This window comes from Lepisosteus platostomus, chromosome 10 (assembly GCF_059453375.1).
Source record: "Lepisosteus platostomus isolate fLepPlt1 chromosome 10, fLepPlt1.hap1, whole genome shotgun sequence".
Taxonomy (NCBI): Eukaryota; Metazoa; Chordata; class Actinopteri; order Semionotiformes; family Lepisosteidae; genus Lepisosteus; species Lepisosteus platostomus.
The window spans coordinates 55,050,645-55,067,678 of NC_142620.1; the positions used below are offsets into that span (position 1 = coordinate 55,050,645).

General features: G+C 38.3%; 1 protein-coding gene across 2 annotated transcripts in view; it reads right to left on the bottom strand.

Moving 5' to 3' along the window:
* Nucleotides 1-10,668, bottom strand: part of glra4a (glycine receptor, alpha 4a) — a 42,633-nt gene extending 31,965 nt beyond the window's left edge. The window contains exon 1 of one of the 2 annotated variants that reach the window (XM_088597454.1): nucleotides 10,251-10,668. In XM_088597454.1, coding sequence (XP_088453580.1) covers nucleotides 10,251-10,318 — 68 coding nt within the window. In that variant the 5' untranslated portion in view covers nucleotides 10,319-10,668. The remainder of the gene's footprint in view (nucleotides 1-10,250) is intronic. The other variant, XM_088597453.1, reaches the window with a different exon arrangement.
* Nucleotides 10,669-17,034: the final 6,366 nt, after the last annotated feature.

Genomic DNA, 17,034 nt, shown 5'->3' on the forward strand with positions numbered 1-17,034 from the left:
AAATATTTGACTGGAGTTCACTTGTAGTCTGCTCTGTTCAAGACTCAGTTTTAGTCAAGCTAAGATGTTGTTTTATTCCAGTTTTTCTCAGTCCTGGTCCTGAGGGATCACTGTGCATGGTGGTTTTGTTTTCCAACTGGGCCCTTAATCAATTGTACTACCTAGTGCATGTACTGTAATTGATCTGCTATATTATTTACTCTTTTTTTCTGAACTTGGTCCATAGTTTAAATAAAACCCTAGTTAAAGTATACTAATTCTAATAAAATCAGTACATAGACCTTAATGCAGACTATCCTCATTTTGCTAATTAAAGAATGTGCTTTGTTATTTCAGGCTAAAAAGGCCTTATTAAAAGATGAATTTATGATAAACAGGCGCAGGTGGGATTGATAGTGTATCAAATACTCTTCTTTTTCCCCTCTTCTTAAGGACTGGTAACATTTCCGATCACACACATGAGGGAGAGATATTGAATGATGATGGGGTTGATGACAATTGTAGACCCCAGAAAACTTCATGGATTGTGTTTAATGTCAAACTGTAGGATGTGAACTGCGAATATCACCAGGCTCCCCCTGACAGTTTCTTTTAAAATGGGGCACTTTCTTCTTTTCTTATTGGATAAGATTACCCCTGAAAATGATAACCTACTGTATCTCCATTTAATCATTCCATACTGAACTAACACCACAGGCAGCTCATGTCATCCAGAACACAAAGATATTCTCCTCTAAAACAGATGAGACAGATAAAGCTTCTCCTAAAATGCTGTACCTAGGTAAACCTTATGGCTTAAATGCACAGCAAACTGGTCATCCCTTTCGGCTCTGGCTGTCATTTACACCAATCTGTCTAATTGTTGTCCTGATTTCCTGGTTGGTAAAATGTTGTCTGCCGATTTAAACTACATGTGTTGTTGTGTTGGGAGTGTGCTTTAAAATGAATTTTCCCAAGTGGGTTAGCAAAGCTTGAATTGTAGAGCATTACAGGAAGGACATTAGCCGAAGAGGTTTTCCACAATGTGGTGCCCATTGTTGGCTGTGCTCTTAATGATGCTCCAGACAAACGAGAAGCATTCTGCACAGAAACATTTGCATTGTGCTGAAAGAAAGAGCTGGATGTTACTTTATAAAAGTGGCAAGGAAAAGGTTTTAATGGAGTAATGTATCTCTGCCTCCACGAGATTTAATTTATAAAACAACATCCTTTAATGTTAAAGAAAAGAGCTCTCACTGATACAGCAGCCCTGTTTGCCTGTCCCCCTCTCATATACAACTTGTCAAGGAGTCTTGTTACATCTGCAGACTTGTAAAGGTTTGCTTCTAAATAAGCTGAGCAGCTGTGTGACTTCAAATCGCAGGACATGACAAGACTCTGTTATCACTTATTAACAGATAGGTTGTTATTTATGCAATTACTTTTCTTTTTTTGACAAATAAGCAGACTGACAGTTACCATGCTTTTACATAAAGACTGCTGTTCTCTAGTCGTTTTCTTTCCAATGTCTCAATAATTATATAAAAATCATTCAGTAAAGCCATTGTTACTATTGCATTGCCATAAAAAGTGTTTGTACGTATTTTGCAACTGCTGAAAACACAATCACAAAATTCTATCCTCTCTGCTGCAATAATTTACTTATGGTGATTCATGTATAAGAAAAATACTGTACATCTAGCCCCCATGTTACATTGGAATCATTTCACTGAAGTTAATATAGCAAGCATTCTTTTGCTCTGAAATTCCTCCTCTCACTTAAAGTAATTGAACAACAATTATCAAAACATGGCCCATGTTATCCCTTTAAGAAACTTTTTATCCATACAGGAGACTCTCAACTCTCAACACAAGATACATCTGCCAGCCTAAGAACTACAGTACTTCAGTTTTCTTCAAAGATGCACTGAAGTAAATGAGTCTTATTCTTTCAGAATTTGCTGTGTGTCTTGAATATTTCCTGTGAATTTATGAGTGCTTGAGTCCTTTTTTGTACAGAGAAGGAAAAACTTAATGCTGAGTTATATACTGTATTACCTTAATTATATCTTATCATTCTTAAAATGGTAGCATTTAATCTATGTCAATCTGCAGTAATTAAATGATTCCTCTTATTTATCTTACTCTGATGTACAATACCAGTGATTTTACCAGAGTACCGGATCTTTCTAATATCCAGAGGTCTGGAAATACTTACTACTGTAGATCTGACAGTTTGCTAGCAAGTGAATTCTGTCTGTCTATGCAGATCTGCAACATTTACAATAAATTCTGCGAGACAACAAAATGGTATAAAACTCTCTACATTTCCCCACATCTATATAAATATCCTTTGCATCTCTCTCTCAATTCTGCTACCAGTAAAGCCAAATAGATACAAAAATGTCTTCATTTCTGATTTTAAAGATATGGACTATTGAGAAAAACCTCTTTCAGGGCAGATTACGAACTTCATAACACTCTTAAATGAACATTCTTTTTATCTATCAAAGAAACTTACCTTCTTACGTCTGCTTAGTTTAAATTAAATGCATGAAGTAATCTGTCTCCCAGGACCACTGGGAAGAGAAAAGCTGGAAAACCACACTTGATGGTTTTGATTGAATCAGAATCTGAGGCTATTCCAGAGATTATACTATTGCTCATTCATCTGGCTGCAGGACATGAGTAGTTCAGCAGTCTGTTCTGAACTCATCCCCAGCCACTGTCTTTGACTGCATTTAGGATTGTGGCGTACAATGTCAATATGTGTAACCTGTGATACCCCCTGTAGAACTGATAATTGCGTTCCACGCTTTGATCCGCCAGTGAGCGGTGAGCTGCTAACTGTCTCATCAGCACGCTGTGTCTTGCTGCTCTCCACTGCAGCACCGCTGATGTGAGCGCCGGGATGTCAGTAGAGTGGTGAAGTGAGAAACATAAGCAAGGCAATTAAAAGGACGTTTCATTTCCTCGTTTTAAAAATGCATGCGTTGCTGACTGTCATTAAAACAGGCAACATTTCAGAGCTAAATCCAAGGATAACACTCTGCATTGAGGACTTTCGTTAGACTGGTTGGCAATTATTTGGGAGTTACTGAAAAGATGAAAAGTTGACACCAGGCTTATCCAGACCTGACTACTTCATGCTATTCTTATTCTCCATTTGTTCTAGGTTTGGCAAAGAAAATAATCTTCTGCAAATTTCTGCAGTGGCCTTTTAAAGCATAATAGCCAAGTGCTTAAATATTGTGGCCCTTTTTTGTGGTTAAGAGAGATTCAGGTGTTTACTCGTATCACCTGGTGAAGGAAGATACTGTAGGAGCGAATTAAAATGACATGAGGAAGGAAAGGGACAGTCATGAGCAGATGCTGGTACATCATGCCTGTGGGTCATTTCTGATGCTGTTCACTTTCATGCAGATGTGTATCTAAGTGTTCAGACAGCTGTGCTGTGACTACAGTTCTGGAGCACCTGTGCTGTTTTTAAGAGCGGCTGCAACAGGAATGATCCAGGTGCAAACAACTTGAAATGCTGCATATATGTTTAATTATTTGCGTAGATGTAGGAGAACATGGACTGTTTTGAACTGGACTTAGAAAAAGAGAAGAGCACATTTTGCTCCTCTTTAAGTGTAGTGAATCCAGCCCAAGGACTGTAGTGCTTCCGTTCTGTGTCCATCAGCCCTGATTGTGCTTCTACCAGATTATCCAGCAGGGCTTTTCAATTAGTTGATAATAAAGTGGTTTTGGGGGATTACTTTTAGTTTTTTATTACAATAAATAAAACTTTGGCTGTTATACAGCTTGTACTTTAATATAGAATCTTTTTTCAGTAAGAAAATCAGCTGCTCCATTCATCTGCAAAACATTTTGGAATCCTGCAAATGCGGAATAATTGCAAAGTCAGGAAAAATAATTTAGATTTTTTCCTTTTTTCCTCTTCGTGCGTCAGAGCTGCTGGTGGATGTTTCTGAAAATTTTTGCGGAACAGGTTTGTTAACTCACAGCAGACATGACAGGCGTTCTGGAGTGTGACGTGTTTTTTTTCTTTGCTTTCTTTTCTCACTCCTCTCTGAAGGTAGACTTGGCAAAACTCTTCTGGCATCTTGAAGTAAAGCTTAATCCATTAAACTGTACATTACTAAAAGGCTTAACACCAGAGGCTCACATGCTAACAAGATATTTGTTTTTTGATGAAGCACAATTAGAGTTTGTGCTCATATACATTTTCTTCACTCTTTAAACTAAAACACTAGCATTCTAAAGACTGAATGCATACCCACACAGATCCCCCCTTATACTTCAAAACACAAATCTTTCTGATATTATTCCTGACTTGATATACATGGTTGACGGGTCAGGGGATTCTTTAGCCCTTTGGGGGCCTGACTATCTCCTTTGCTTTGTTAAACTCTTTTCTCCTTAATCTGCGGATTTGTTCTCTGCTTTGTGCTGACTGGTACTAACTCCGGTTTAATGCTGTTGATGCACGCTGTTTCTGTCTGCAATAGGAGGACAACCACTGTGAGAGGGAGCTCAGAGTCAAGTCAGTCCTCCCTGTCAGTGCACTGTGGGCCTAATTCTGCAACCCAGCTGAACTTCATTACTGATGAGCAGCAAGGCATTTAGTGCAATTCGTGTGAACGCTGTGCGTGTACTTTGTTCAGTCAGTGCGGCACTTCATTAGAAAGTTAATGCGTTCACCAAAATTGAGGAATAATGAATCTGTGCACAAACAGTTCAGAATTTGGAAATGTGTATTTTTATCATAATTTATCTTAACTAAATGATCCAATCTTGGGAAGGAATTTCCACAGCTATTGTATTAGAAAAATGCTCCATTATTGTTCCATTAAATTATTAAATACACATCCTGCATAGTTTATTCTATATTCATGTGTATTAAACTAGCATGACATGAGTTCTGGATAGAATTATATGACTGTTGGTACTGTAATGTTAATTGTAGTATTGATGGGTTATTTGTTTTTTGATTATTAGTCTGAAATCAAAATTGTGAAAATTCAATAAAAATGTCACATAATAATTTCTATTTAATAGAGTTGAAATATTTAAATTATATACACTCTATCTGCAGACTGTGGGCGATAGGGCCTTCTCCTGCTTTAACCCAGAGTTCTGAAATTCGGCACCCAGGGGTATCAGGGAGTCACCTTCCCTGAGCTCTAGCAAATCAAGACAAATCAAGGCTTTTATTTAACTAGTTCTGTATCTGTCTGTTCCTTTGCTTTCCTACAGTATTCTAAACCCTAATTGTAACTGTGCAATTCTGCTGTCTTCTCTTAGAGAAGCCACTTTTAAAGGTGCTGTATAAAATAGCATTTGTTATTATTATTAGTATTATATTGAAGGAACAAGTAAAGGTTTATTCCCTGTTGAAAAGAGAAGAAAAGAAACACAACGTTTTGGCTGTGGAGCCTTCTTGAGGTGTTTCTTATTATATTGAATAAGAAAACACATTTGTGTAACCATTTTCTCAGTTATCCTTAAAAAGGATTTTGTTCTTTTTAGGAGAAACTACATGAAATATCTATTTTTGCATCACTGGGTGTTTTTCTGTTAATTTCCATATTAAAATCATTTTTAATCAAGCATGCTGATGGTTTATTAGTGTATTGCGCTCATAATGCAATTGTTCAGTGATGTGCAGTTATCCATAAAGCTTAATGAATAGTTTAGCTTCTTCAAATGTTACGGTCGCCAGTTGTTTAGGGGGGTGGAGAGAATCACTCTCCCTTTCCTCCTCAGAGCGATCCCCGCAGAGAAGACTTAGCAGTGAGCAGGCTGGGCTGGACGATGGATGTTGCTCTTACTCAGTGCACCAACTGTGTGCATTGGGCAGCGGTGTTTCCTTTGTAACAAGAAACTCTTCTGTCTGTCATGAGGAGTGTTCCCTTTGTTAAAAACAAATAAATTGTTTCCCTCGCTTTTTTGGTTAACACTTGTTATGATCTAAAAGAACATTCATTTAAAAGTCAAGAATAAAAACAGCAGCACACCAACACGGCACCTACCACTGCCCTGCCACCTCATCAGAAGATCCCAACTGCAAATTTCCCCACAAAGGACCTCAGGAATGATCATATTGGAAAACAAAAACTTCCAAGAGGAGGGATGAACTGTCGTTCAGCTTCCACCCCTTCACTCCCCCGAAACAATGAAATATCCCTCGCTCCCCTGCCGGGATACCCATCGCTGCTGCCTGACGCCTGACCGGCGTGCAGCTGTGTCCCAGGATGCGAGGCAGGCCTTGTTCTGTGCCAGCACGTGTCCTTACGTGTCCACTGAATTTCTCATTTAATTGACAGGATACCCATCACATAAGAATGCTGCAAATCTTGTGCCTATTCCACACGGTCTGCCTGCATTTCCTTCAAGGCTGCGCTGGGTACGCTAGCTTCCCGTACTCCTGACCTGTCGAAGATCGTAGTGGCAGGGTGCCCCTCACGGGGCTGTATTAGAGGCCCTCTTGGACCAGGACTCACTGTAACACCCCTGGGTGAGACACCAGCAAGGACTGGCGGGAATGTGGGTTTGAGTTGCAGGTCAGGGTGTGTCAGGGACAGGGGTAGAGATGAGGGAATATGGGGTAAAACCATGAGCAAGACACCTTCAGAAAATTGTTAATAAGTCAATTCCTTCTTCAATTTGTAATATTTTGTACACCTCTTTTTTGATTAAAAACAGATGTGCTAAGTACATGTCCACTATGATATTTACTTAGCCTCAGACTGTTTTTCCTCTCCCCTCCATCTCCAATTTAAAACATTTCAAGAGGTCTCAGTTTCTGCCAGCTTGAAGGACAGGTAATTCTGAGTTCACAGCAGAGAAGCAGCTCCATAAATGACAAATTGATGAATTGACAGTTATTCTGAGTTTCTGCAGTTTGGAATACAGACACATTATAGTTGTAGTGTATTGTCTGCAGCAGCAACCCAATACGAATTGCAAACGCAGATTATTTGGAACAGTATTTACCGTGTCCTGGTGATTGTGAATGTCCAAGGTCACAGATGAAACTGATCTGTGTTGTCAGAAAGGCGAGAGCGAAATGATTAAGATGTTACTTCTTTTATTTCATTTGAAGGTTGTTCTGTCTTCCTTTCTGTGTTTCAATTCTGCTCCCAGACTACCCTCGGGTCTCTTAGTTCCCATTTCAGCAGAGCTCTTTATTAATTACGCGTATTGAAGCTTTATTTATTTTTTATTTCTTTTTGAATAGTTTCAACTCTCAAATAATAGGGTGGGGTTAGAAATGAGCATGACCCTTTTGCCTGGCGCTGGGTCTCAGAACTCTTCCTATTTAGGGTGATTGTCCAATAACAACTCCAAATGATCAGTGCCATTGAACAACTGAGTCTCTGCATCTCTCCCAATGCACATAATGTGAGTGAATGATAATCAGTTCAGAGTTGAATTCAGTCTGTTTGCTACATTTCTTGCAAACAATGGATGAAAAAATATTTCTGAGTAATTGATTAATTTAAAGGTTCAAGAATTTAATTATAATCTAATTAAGAGCTCGGTTGGAACAGAAACCAGAGGAGGCAAGAGTACCCCTGGACTAGGAAACATTGTTGGAATTTATTACTTTTAAAATACAGTGATGCAGGGACTTCTTGTGCAGACATTGTCTGTGTTAATATTAATAAGTCATTGGAAAGCATAGATACTTCTTATTAATAGAGAAATCATAGATTGGTATTCATACTTTAAATCCAACCAACAAGAAATATTTCTTAAATACCAGTAAAACAGTTGTAAGCAAAACCTTAATACACATAATAATTTAATATTAATTTAAAATCCAACATTCTTTATTGTCTTATTTTCTCTGATCTTCCTTTAATTCCTTTTAAAAACACAATGAGAAATCTGGTGTCAAAGGTCTTGTCAGTCTAGTGGTAAGAACATGATGCAGGAGTTACTTTTTTCCTGTCCATGTTTACCTACCTTTGTTTGTCACAAGTGCAGATTGAGGGGGCTTTCAGATCTTTTATTTATGATTTACCTTGAACATACATTGTGCCCAGGGAACTTGACATGCTGTGCTAATTCTAAAATACCTCCATATAAATCTTCCACAGGATCACTGAGGTTGGACCCTAGTCAGTCAAGACACTTTGGGAGCAAATATTTGGTGGTAATTTTTCATGTGCTTTTTAAATGGGTTTAGTTCTCTTTATCAATATGCTTATTTGGTTTACATTTGGTGTGCAGCATTTTTCTTTGGGCACCTAGCTACTGTTTTTCATTGCTGTACTTTATCAAATGACATGAGAATTAATGTATTTCTGTCCATTAAAGAAGCATGTCCCTTTTGTAATTTGACTTGCCTCATGTGTTTTTATGTCAAGCACGATTTGGATCTTGTATCTTGTTTATCCTTTGTGACTTGTCAAAATATCTACAAATGAAACTCATGCAGTGCTCTAAGATGATCAGTTGATTTAAGATCCAACCCATCCAGGATTGACAATACGTTTAACTAAGGGCACCAGAGGAAAATGCTTCTAACCAAGGGGCTTTTGGTTATGTGTTTATCTGTATTGAGCATGCCATTAATAATAATAATATCACTTTATTAACCCTGTACAATTTCTTGCATTAGGAATTATCTTTTCGCATACCCCAGCTTGCTCTCTATGAGACATACAGACAGGGAGAGAGCCTGGGGTCAGAGCACAGGGTCAGCCATTGTACAGCACCCCTGGAGCAGTTGGGGTGAAGGGCCTTGCTCAGGGGCCCAACAGAGTAGGATTCCTCTGCCAGCTGCAGGATTTGAACAGGCAACCTTCCAGCCACAGGCGCAGATCCTGAGCCACAGAGCCACTGCTCCACCCAGTTAACCAGCTTTCATTTAATTTGCTGCCTCTTTGAGCCCCAAATGACTGAACAGTCTCTGGGAGGATACTCTCTCTGTTCCCCCATCCCCCACCCCAAGATGTCAGAAGATGTCAGATCTCTTCTCTAGTGGAAAAGCTGAAAACTGTGGATTTCTGGAATGGAAAATTGTCAGGTCTCCCTGATCTGTGGCTTGAATCACATGGGCACCCTGTGCTCAGAACAGTTTTGCACTAAGATTATGCAAATCGTATTTCAAAAACGTTCACACCTTGGGTTGACGGGGCATGAAATAAGGAGAACGCTTTTGCATACCAGCTTTTCTGAAACTTTTGTATCATACCAAGAGTCCAAGTGCATCATCATTTCACAGTCTGCATTAACATCTTGGAACTTGCTCCTCAGCTGTTTGATTTGAACATGCACCCAGTCACATATCTGATGGTAAACATCCCATCTCTGTTTGGGGCCCTGGAATACAGATTCTGTGACATCTGTATTTCCCTTAAATTGTTATAGGGAAGTGCAAAACCTTTTGCCTGCAGCTCCAACATACATCCAGTGAAAAATAGCTGATTTTCATACTGGTGTACATTTAAGAGGAATGCCTTTCAATTTCTTAACCCTCCTCTGATCAGTATGAGGTACATTTTCACTGTCTTACATTTTTTATTGCAATTTTAAATCATGCAATATATCATGATACGGTACAGATATATATATATAAGATAAAATAGTAGTATTTAAAATTGGTTTGCTGCTCACAGAAAGATAGAGTAGACAAGCAAGGCTCTCATTGGCTACATACAGTAAATGATCCCATAACTTTGGTAAATGTGAAGAAATGCAGTTATCAGAGTATACTGACTATAAAACATATGACGCTGTCCTGTTACCTATTTATTGCTTTTTAAATTATGTAATTAATACCCCACATTTTATTGTTCAATTTACTGATGTTGGAAATTCAATTGAAACACAAGATATCCACAAGCAACAAATCTTTCTGTAACATTTACCATACTTTCACTTCAGTTGCCTTGTGCAAACCTCTCTCTTTATACTCCTTGCTGTTCATAGAACTCATTGATTATAGGGCCACTGACCTTTGAAATTATCCAGGCAATAGCAGGTGAATGTAATCACAGAATAGGCATGTGAGACATTTCTAGATATTCTTTTTTGTCAATATTTAATAAAGAAATCAGTCCCTTTCTTTAACTTGTTTGCTTCTTTCGTCACAAAGTTTTAATATTGGATGTAGACCAGAGGAGATAGTGAGCATTTGTAATAGGCAAGCATGAGGGAATCAGAAGAAAGCAAACAACCTTAAAGGTGATGAAATAATAAAGATGGTTTCAAAATTTAAATGGAGAAAAGAAGCAAGTTTTTCTTTTCCTTACCTGATGAAGCTGCCTTGGAAAAAGCAGAAAGACAAGATACACAGAATCCTAAAGACTTTTGATAGCATTCTTTGTCTCTCCTGTCTCCCCTCCACAAACACTCAGACACACTGCCTTGTTGAATAATTTGTGGAGCAAAGAATATGAGGAATCACCAATTCCACTGAGCAGCTTGCAAAACTAGGGAAAAAAGCATCGTCTTGCTGTCATCCAGGCAATCCTTGAGCAAAGTTCCTTTTTTCCCTCCCACTTAGTCCTTGCAGGTGTAAAATCCAGAATAGTGTGCCCCTCACTGGAATTGTGCTCTGTGGCTATGGGTATGAGGGAGTGTGTGCTTGTTTCTTTTTTTTAAGTGAGCTTTACAGCCAGCTGCTCGCTCCAGGAATTCTTACAGAAGAGGATTTAAAGGGACAGCTGCGCTGTTACTGGCAGTAAGATAGAATACATGCAATTAGACACAGGAGCAGGAGAACGGAGGGATATATTGTCGAGAGTATCGCGTATGTGGGGGTGGAGGTTGCTGGCTTCAGGGCAATAGGAGGTGGACCTGTGCAGTACTAGCTTCAAGGTGTGCACAGATATACTATACTTCTGCGTCCTTTTATTGAAATATTAGCAAACCAATAAATGGTAGACAACAGGAGATAATTATTTCCTTTTTTCTAAAGTTTTTTTTTATGGCGGGTTGGGATTCCCAAAAAATCTGTCTTTTATTAGCATCTACATGTTAGAATTGCTGGGGACTGAAAGAGCACCTTTCACTGAAAATAGGGTCAGGGGTGAGTGCAGTGTTAAAAGGTGTCTTGGATTTTGCTGGGAGGTGGTAGAAAACCATGGGAATTTTATTTTTTGGGTAGAATTGTATTTTATTCAAAATGTCAAATTCCCATCTTTAAGTAACACCCCTTTATGTCAATTTTTTGTTTTTGTTTTTTAAGCACAAGTAGAAACCACGGTTGAGAAATGGTAATAAAAGCCTCCTGGATTATTGATGTGAAGTGAAGAAGGAGCAGAACACAGTAGAGCAGCCCTTCACAATCAAATTACCACTCAGCCCATCATTCATCACAATATCGGGCTCCACATGCTTACAAGAGTGCTTCCCAATGTGATAACTGGAGTTTTTCTGCATCTTTATTTTAAAACAATAAGAAAATAAACACACTATGGCATAACCTTTAATCCTATACACTACATATCTTTACATCCTCCAGAGTATGAAACATTTTTATGTTATGTTTCATGAAATAGTTCGAACGCTGGGTGTAATTTCTGGATGTAACCTGGTGTGTGTCTCTGTGTTTTGTCTTCACTGATGGTTCAGTGAAAATCAGTGTGTAGCGTTTGCTGCTATCTCTGAAGATTGTGTGTGTGGCTTGCACTGGAAACACACTCACTCTTTATTCATGAGCTCTGGCTGTACTGTGCCTTGAAACTGAAGTGCTGTATTTACAAACATAATTTGAATTATACTTATTGTGCCCCACCAGGATGCGAGCGCACACACACAGAGTGGTATAATGCACAGGACATATCCAGATTATCACAGGGTCTGTGTAAAAGCCATGAGAGCTGGCTGGTGTGTGGAGTGGTCAGCAAAAACAGAGGTGACTCTGTTGTCTCCCTGAATTATGGGTCTTGTTAAGGCTGTTGGCCATTTTAACCTGAGGGAAGCCCACCCTTCTGTAGGAAGGGATGCATTTGTCACCAGTCTTAAATAAACAAGTCACAGAGGAAACCTTAAAACAAATATAGTGTCTTGTTAATGGTGCATGACATGCATGAGAAGAACTTAGCCTGAAGTGAAGGACTTAACCCTTTAGTGCTCAGTGTATATGGTTGCTCATGCCTTCATGTTTCTCCCTGATGCCATTAGAGGGCGATATTGTTCACTTGAGCTACCTGTAGAGTGCTCAATCACTATTTGAAAAGGAACCGGAATACTGGCTGGTCACCTAGTGGCCATTCAGAAAAGAGGACTTTTGTTAATACAAAGAGCTAAAACTGGTTGTAAGTTTTGTAAGCTTATGCGATAAAAATGTTTCACAAAAATGATTGTGATTTAGTTTTAATTACAGCACATCAAACCTCACCATTACAAATCCCCCTGTATTTATATATGTTTTACCTCTGCCAATGAACTCCCCAGACTTGCTTTAAACAAACTAAAAATCTGCTCGGCTGAAACTCTAGTGAGGCAGCCAAAGGTCAATTACTTTGATCCTAACACAGTGCACTCTCCGCAGGACCTGGCAATGTATTCAAAGGAAAGTTTAAAGATAAAAATCTAATATGATGCATTCTGAAATGTATAGTATATGAAAATCCTTCAGAAAATCCATGATGTCCTTTAGGGTATAAAGTAAGGACATGAAATGATGGTGCCTTGTTTTTATTTTGTCTGAAAAAATGAGTGAACCTCATTATAAACACAGGAGAATTGCTTACCGATGAGAAATAGACAGTTCAGCGGGGCCTAATTAAATTTCCTCTATGATAGACGCAGTGCTGCTAAAACACACAGTGGAGTGGTACAATAAAGGAGATGAGAGCACTAAGCTCATCTTCACGTGGCCAGTCCTGGAACACATGAGAACATAACGTCTAAAATGAGAGAAGGCCATTTTAGGGGCACTTTTCTCCAAGTTGGAGTTTCTGCCCTAAATAAAACAAGTGATGCCAGGAACATCAGGCAGATCTGGCCCATCTGGCCCTGGAGGCTAGAGGACAGCTCTGCCAATGCCCCACGCTTGGCTTTATCAGGGCCCAGTTAGTCTCTACCTCTAAATGACTCTCCCTTTGGCTTAGGGAGGCAGTGTCCCCTATTGCGAACACACAGCAATGAAGAACACCTTAAGCTGTTTTTACCATGCTCCTATGTTGTTTGGCTTGAATGTAAGCCATCATATTGCCTGCATGCTTAGCAAACATTTTGGATCTTCTCACATACTGAATGAAAACCTTGTGGCTATGAGAAAGATTTGTGAAGTCCCAGAAGAACGGCACCTCCTCTCTCCTATTTTCCATAATCATACATCCTTTACCGTTCACAGTTTTCTTTTCTTTTTTTTTGAGACAGGAGTTTTGTTTTACTAAAGAAAGGGGATGTGGAAGGATCCTGTTTCTAAAACACAGCCTCATTTAGACCCTCCCAAAACATGTCAGGAAAGTGCCTGTAATGTTGCATAAACAGAGCATCACAAGGGCCCAGGTGCTACATTTGTATGATAGCATCTATACCACAGGAGTTAAGTACACCTTGTGAAGGAAGTTGAAGTCAATCTTTCAATGAATAGGACTGATTAGTCAATTGATGTTGTCCCAGACATTGTCCCAGGAAATTCCTTTGTAATATTTAAATCCCTATTCCAGATAGTAACAGCTGTCAAACAATTGCATGAAGCCTTTAATTGGAGGAACTGTTGTTACATTTTATTTGTGACCATTTTATTTAAATATCATGCAGTACATAAACGCATCTTGTGCACAAGACAACCCACTAAATGTTTAAGATGAAAGCTTGCCATGGTAACCGAGTAGAATGTGTTATGTAATAACAACTGTGTAGCACATTGGATTATGATGATCACCGACCATTCACATACTACGGCAGATGTGCTTCTTGTTAACCTGAGTAATTGCTTATAAGAGAGCTTCTGTAGAATTTCAAGTGAAATAGAATCCTTTGATATGAATATTGGTGTCCTGATGGCTGTGATAGTAAATACAGAAAATAAATTTCTACTTGTTTCTATTTGTCAAAATAATCCTTAACAGATATTTAAAGGCAAGACTGCGTTGTACTTTGAATTTATATTAACAAAACAATGCCACCAAAGAAACACTGTTTTGAAGACTGTCTCATTCGGCTAGCAAGTTAATTATAACAATAATTAACAGTATTGTGAGCAGAAAATCAATAAATGATTAATTTTTATAAACTAATCTAATACATTAGGTTACAATACAGTGCATCAGCAGTATATTTTTGGTAAAGAGAAACCAGTTTTTCTTTTTTAGAATTTTATTAAGAATTAGTATTTGAAATAATTATTTTTATGACCTTAAGGAAATTATGTTGCTTGACCATGTAATTTAAATGGAGCATAAAAACAAGAAGACATTTAATTTAATACTTATCTGACAAATAAGATGTTTCATATACTGTATAAACTGTGATGATGTGGCCTATAATCTGATTAAGGTTATGTTTTATAGGTCGCATGGTGCTGAATAGTAAATACTGCTCTGTAACAATAAATAAAATAGCAGTGATTAAACTGAAACTGTGATCTACAGTATGCAGCTGGAAACTGTGTTGTCCAGTTCACAGAAATCTTGCTAGAGCATTGCAGATTGGATCAGATTGAAAATTCAAATCTAGATCAGAGTCTGAATATAAAAACTATAAGTTGAACTGGTGAATGCAATTTATTGATTTACTGTAGTTTTGCCTTCTAGTAGTCTGACGGTTATTTTTATTACAAATTATGTTTGAAGGAATGATGTTCACTACAGGAAAACGGAGCCAAGAGTATCATTTTTTACAATACAGCATGAAAACATAATATATTCAAGCACCAAGAATCCCGGCTGGGGATAAAATCCTCAATACTCACATTCCCAGTCATCTGCGCTAAAGCAAAGCACTTAAGCACATACTGCATAAAGTGCAGAGATCACAGAAACCTACGATGAGTGTGTTTGCTTATATTTTAACACCTCTTAAATTAGCACTGCATTTATCCCACAACCACGCCATCTTAGCCATTATCTGTATCCACGCGTTTGTGTTTATATGGTTTTACGATGACTTTGAGCAAGGTTAGAAAATAACACTGCATATCTTTCTTGCAAAAAAAAGAGATAATTTATGTAAAAAAATCTCACTCAAGCAGATGTAAAATGCGGGGAGATAACATGCTCTTCTCGTTAACCAGATATAATGGTCTATCGAGAAGGACAGAGCTTGGCCTGCGTTAGAAAAAAGAAATTTATTTATTTGACAATAATGACAGTTGCAACAGGCGTAGAATTCCAACAGATGCTAACTTATGCAGAGTAGAAGGAAGGATTTAAATAATGTTACCTTTAATGCCCATCATCTGGGCAATATCATTATTTCACTTCACTTGGCGCTGTCTTAGAAATCAGCAGCTTTATAGTTGGGAATGCCTTCTGAAAACCACTGGGGCTTGTTAGAATCAGACTGAGGAGAAAAGTGCGGTGTGACATTTTTTAGATAGCATTAAGCTAAAAATTCACAAGACTTTCTAGGCCAGTAAGAACTGCACTTCTGGATCACACAGCTAAACTGTTACTAAAAATATTTTCCGTTTTTAAAAAAAACACCAAAATAAATATTGAGTTGCAATGAGTTTTACGGGATGCCCATGGACTGCCTGGCAAATTAAAGTAATTTTGTCTAAAGATATTGCTTTTTGTGATATAAAGCATTGTATCTGGGGTACAGACTCTCTTTCTGAAATCTTCCAATAAGAAAGATGGAGGGATTAATCATTTGTCACCACCAACAAATAAAAAAATCCTATTATTGTCTTGTGCATGATGTAAAGAACAGCTCTTTGTAGCAATGCCAGTTATGTTGTAGCTGTGGTACATCTTTTAGAGAAAGATGTAATCTGAGCACTGTTTAATTATATAAGGATTTAAAAATCACAGTTTTGTGACAAATTGCTATATTCAAGCATTTGTCATTATCTGTTTTGCTCTGACAACGGTACAATGATTACACACTATACAGTAAATGCTCTAACTTTAGTGTTAGAGTTACCCCTTGACTGGTGCATAATTACAAAGTTTTCATTATATCAATGTACTGTGTGTCCACCCGCAGTTTGCAAATTAAAGAAAATGCTTTTCATGAGGACACTGGTGAGAAACGCGAGCATGTAAATATTCAGTTTTTACTTCTCCTCTGTTTACTTTGGGGCTCAGCATGTTAGGATTTGGAATTCTGTCCGGAAAAATGCTTGAAGTTGATGTGCTAAAATAGCTGTGCTTTTCTCTCCGGTCATTTTAGACTCAAACTATGAGTTAGGAAAACCCCAAAGACTAGTGAAGATGGTCTAAGGAGCCAGCTGGGAAAAACAAGAGAAAGGTCACTCCTTCATGGGGGATCATGTTATAAGTGGTGCTTGTTGAGTACAGTTCAGAAGAAAGGTTATTCCACTGCCATGACACCACATAAATATCATAAACACTTTGCATAACATTCAGTTAGACAGCTGCTGGTGCAGTATCAGTACCTCTCCTGCATGTCTTCACTTTCACTAGTGCCCTTGTCTCTCAGACACTGGGGGCTACAGTCACCCTTATTTTCAGTCTCAGTCTTAGCCAGAGTTTTAATAAAGGAAAGCCTATGCTATGCAAATATGTTACAGGTGTGGTTTATTATGTATATCTGGTCTTTATCTCCTAAAGTATAAATGCATTGCCATGTTGCTAGTGAAATAGGATTCACAAGAACTGTGAAGGTTCTCCTCAAGGTTTGTGAATAAGAATTCAACCCCAAGGCCAAGAACGTGAGTCAGTTTGTTTAGTTTGACTTAATTCAAACATTGCATTTCAAAGAAATGAGCATTGGCGCTTTTAAGCAACACAAGTAACATTCTTTTCTTGACATTTGCAGCCCATCCACAAATTCCAAGGAGACACCACGGGCTACTTCATTGCGAAGTTCTCCTTTCTCACAATCCTCCTTTATCCTGCTGAATAGTATAAGGGGTGATTGTAAGCCTATGCAAAATGGCCCTGTGCTCTT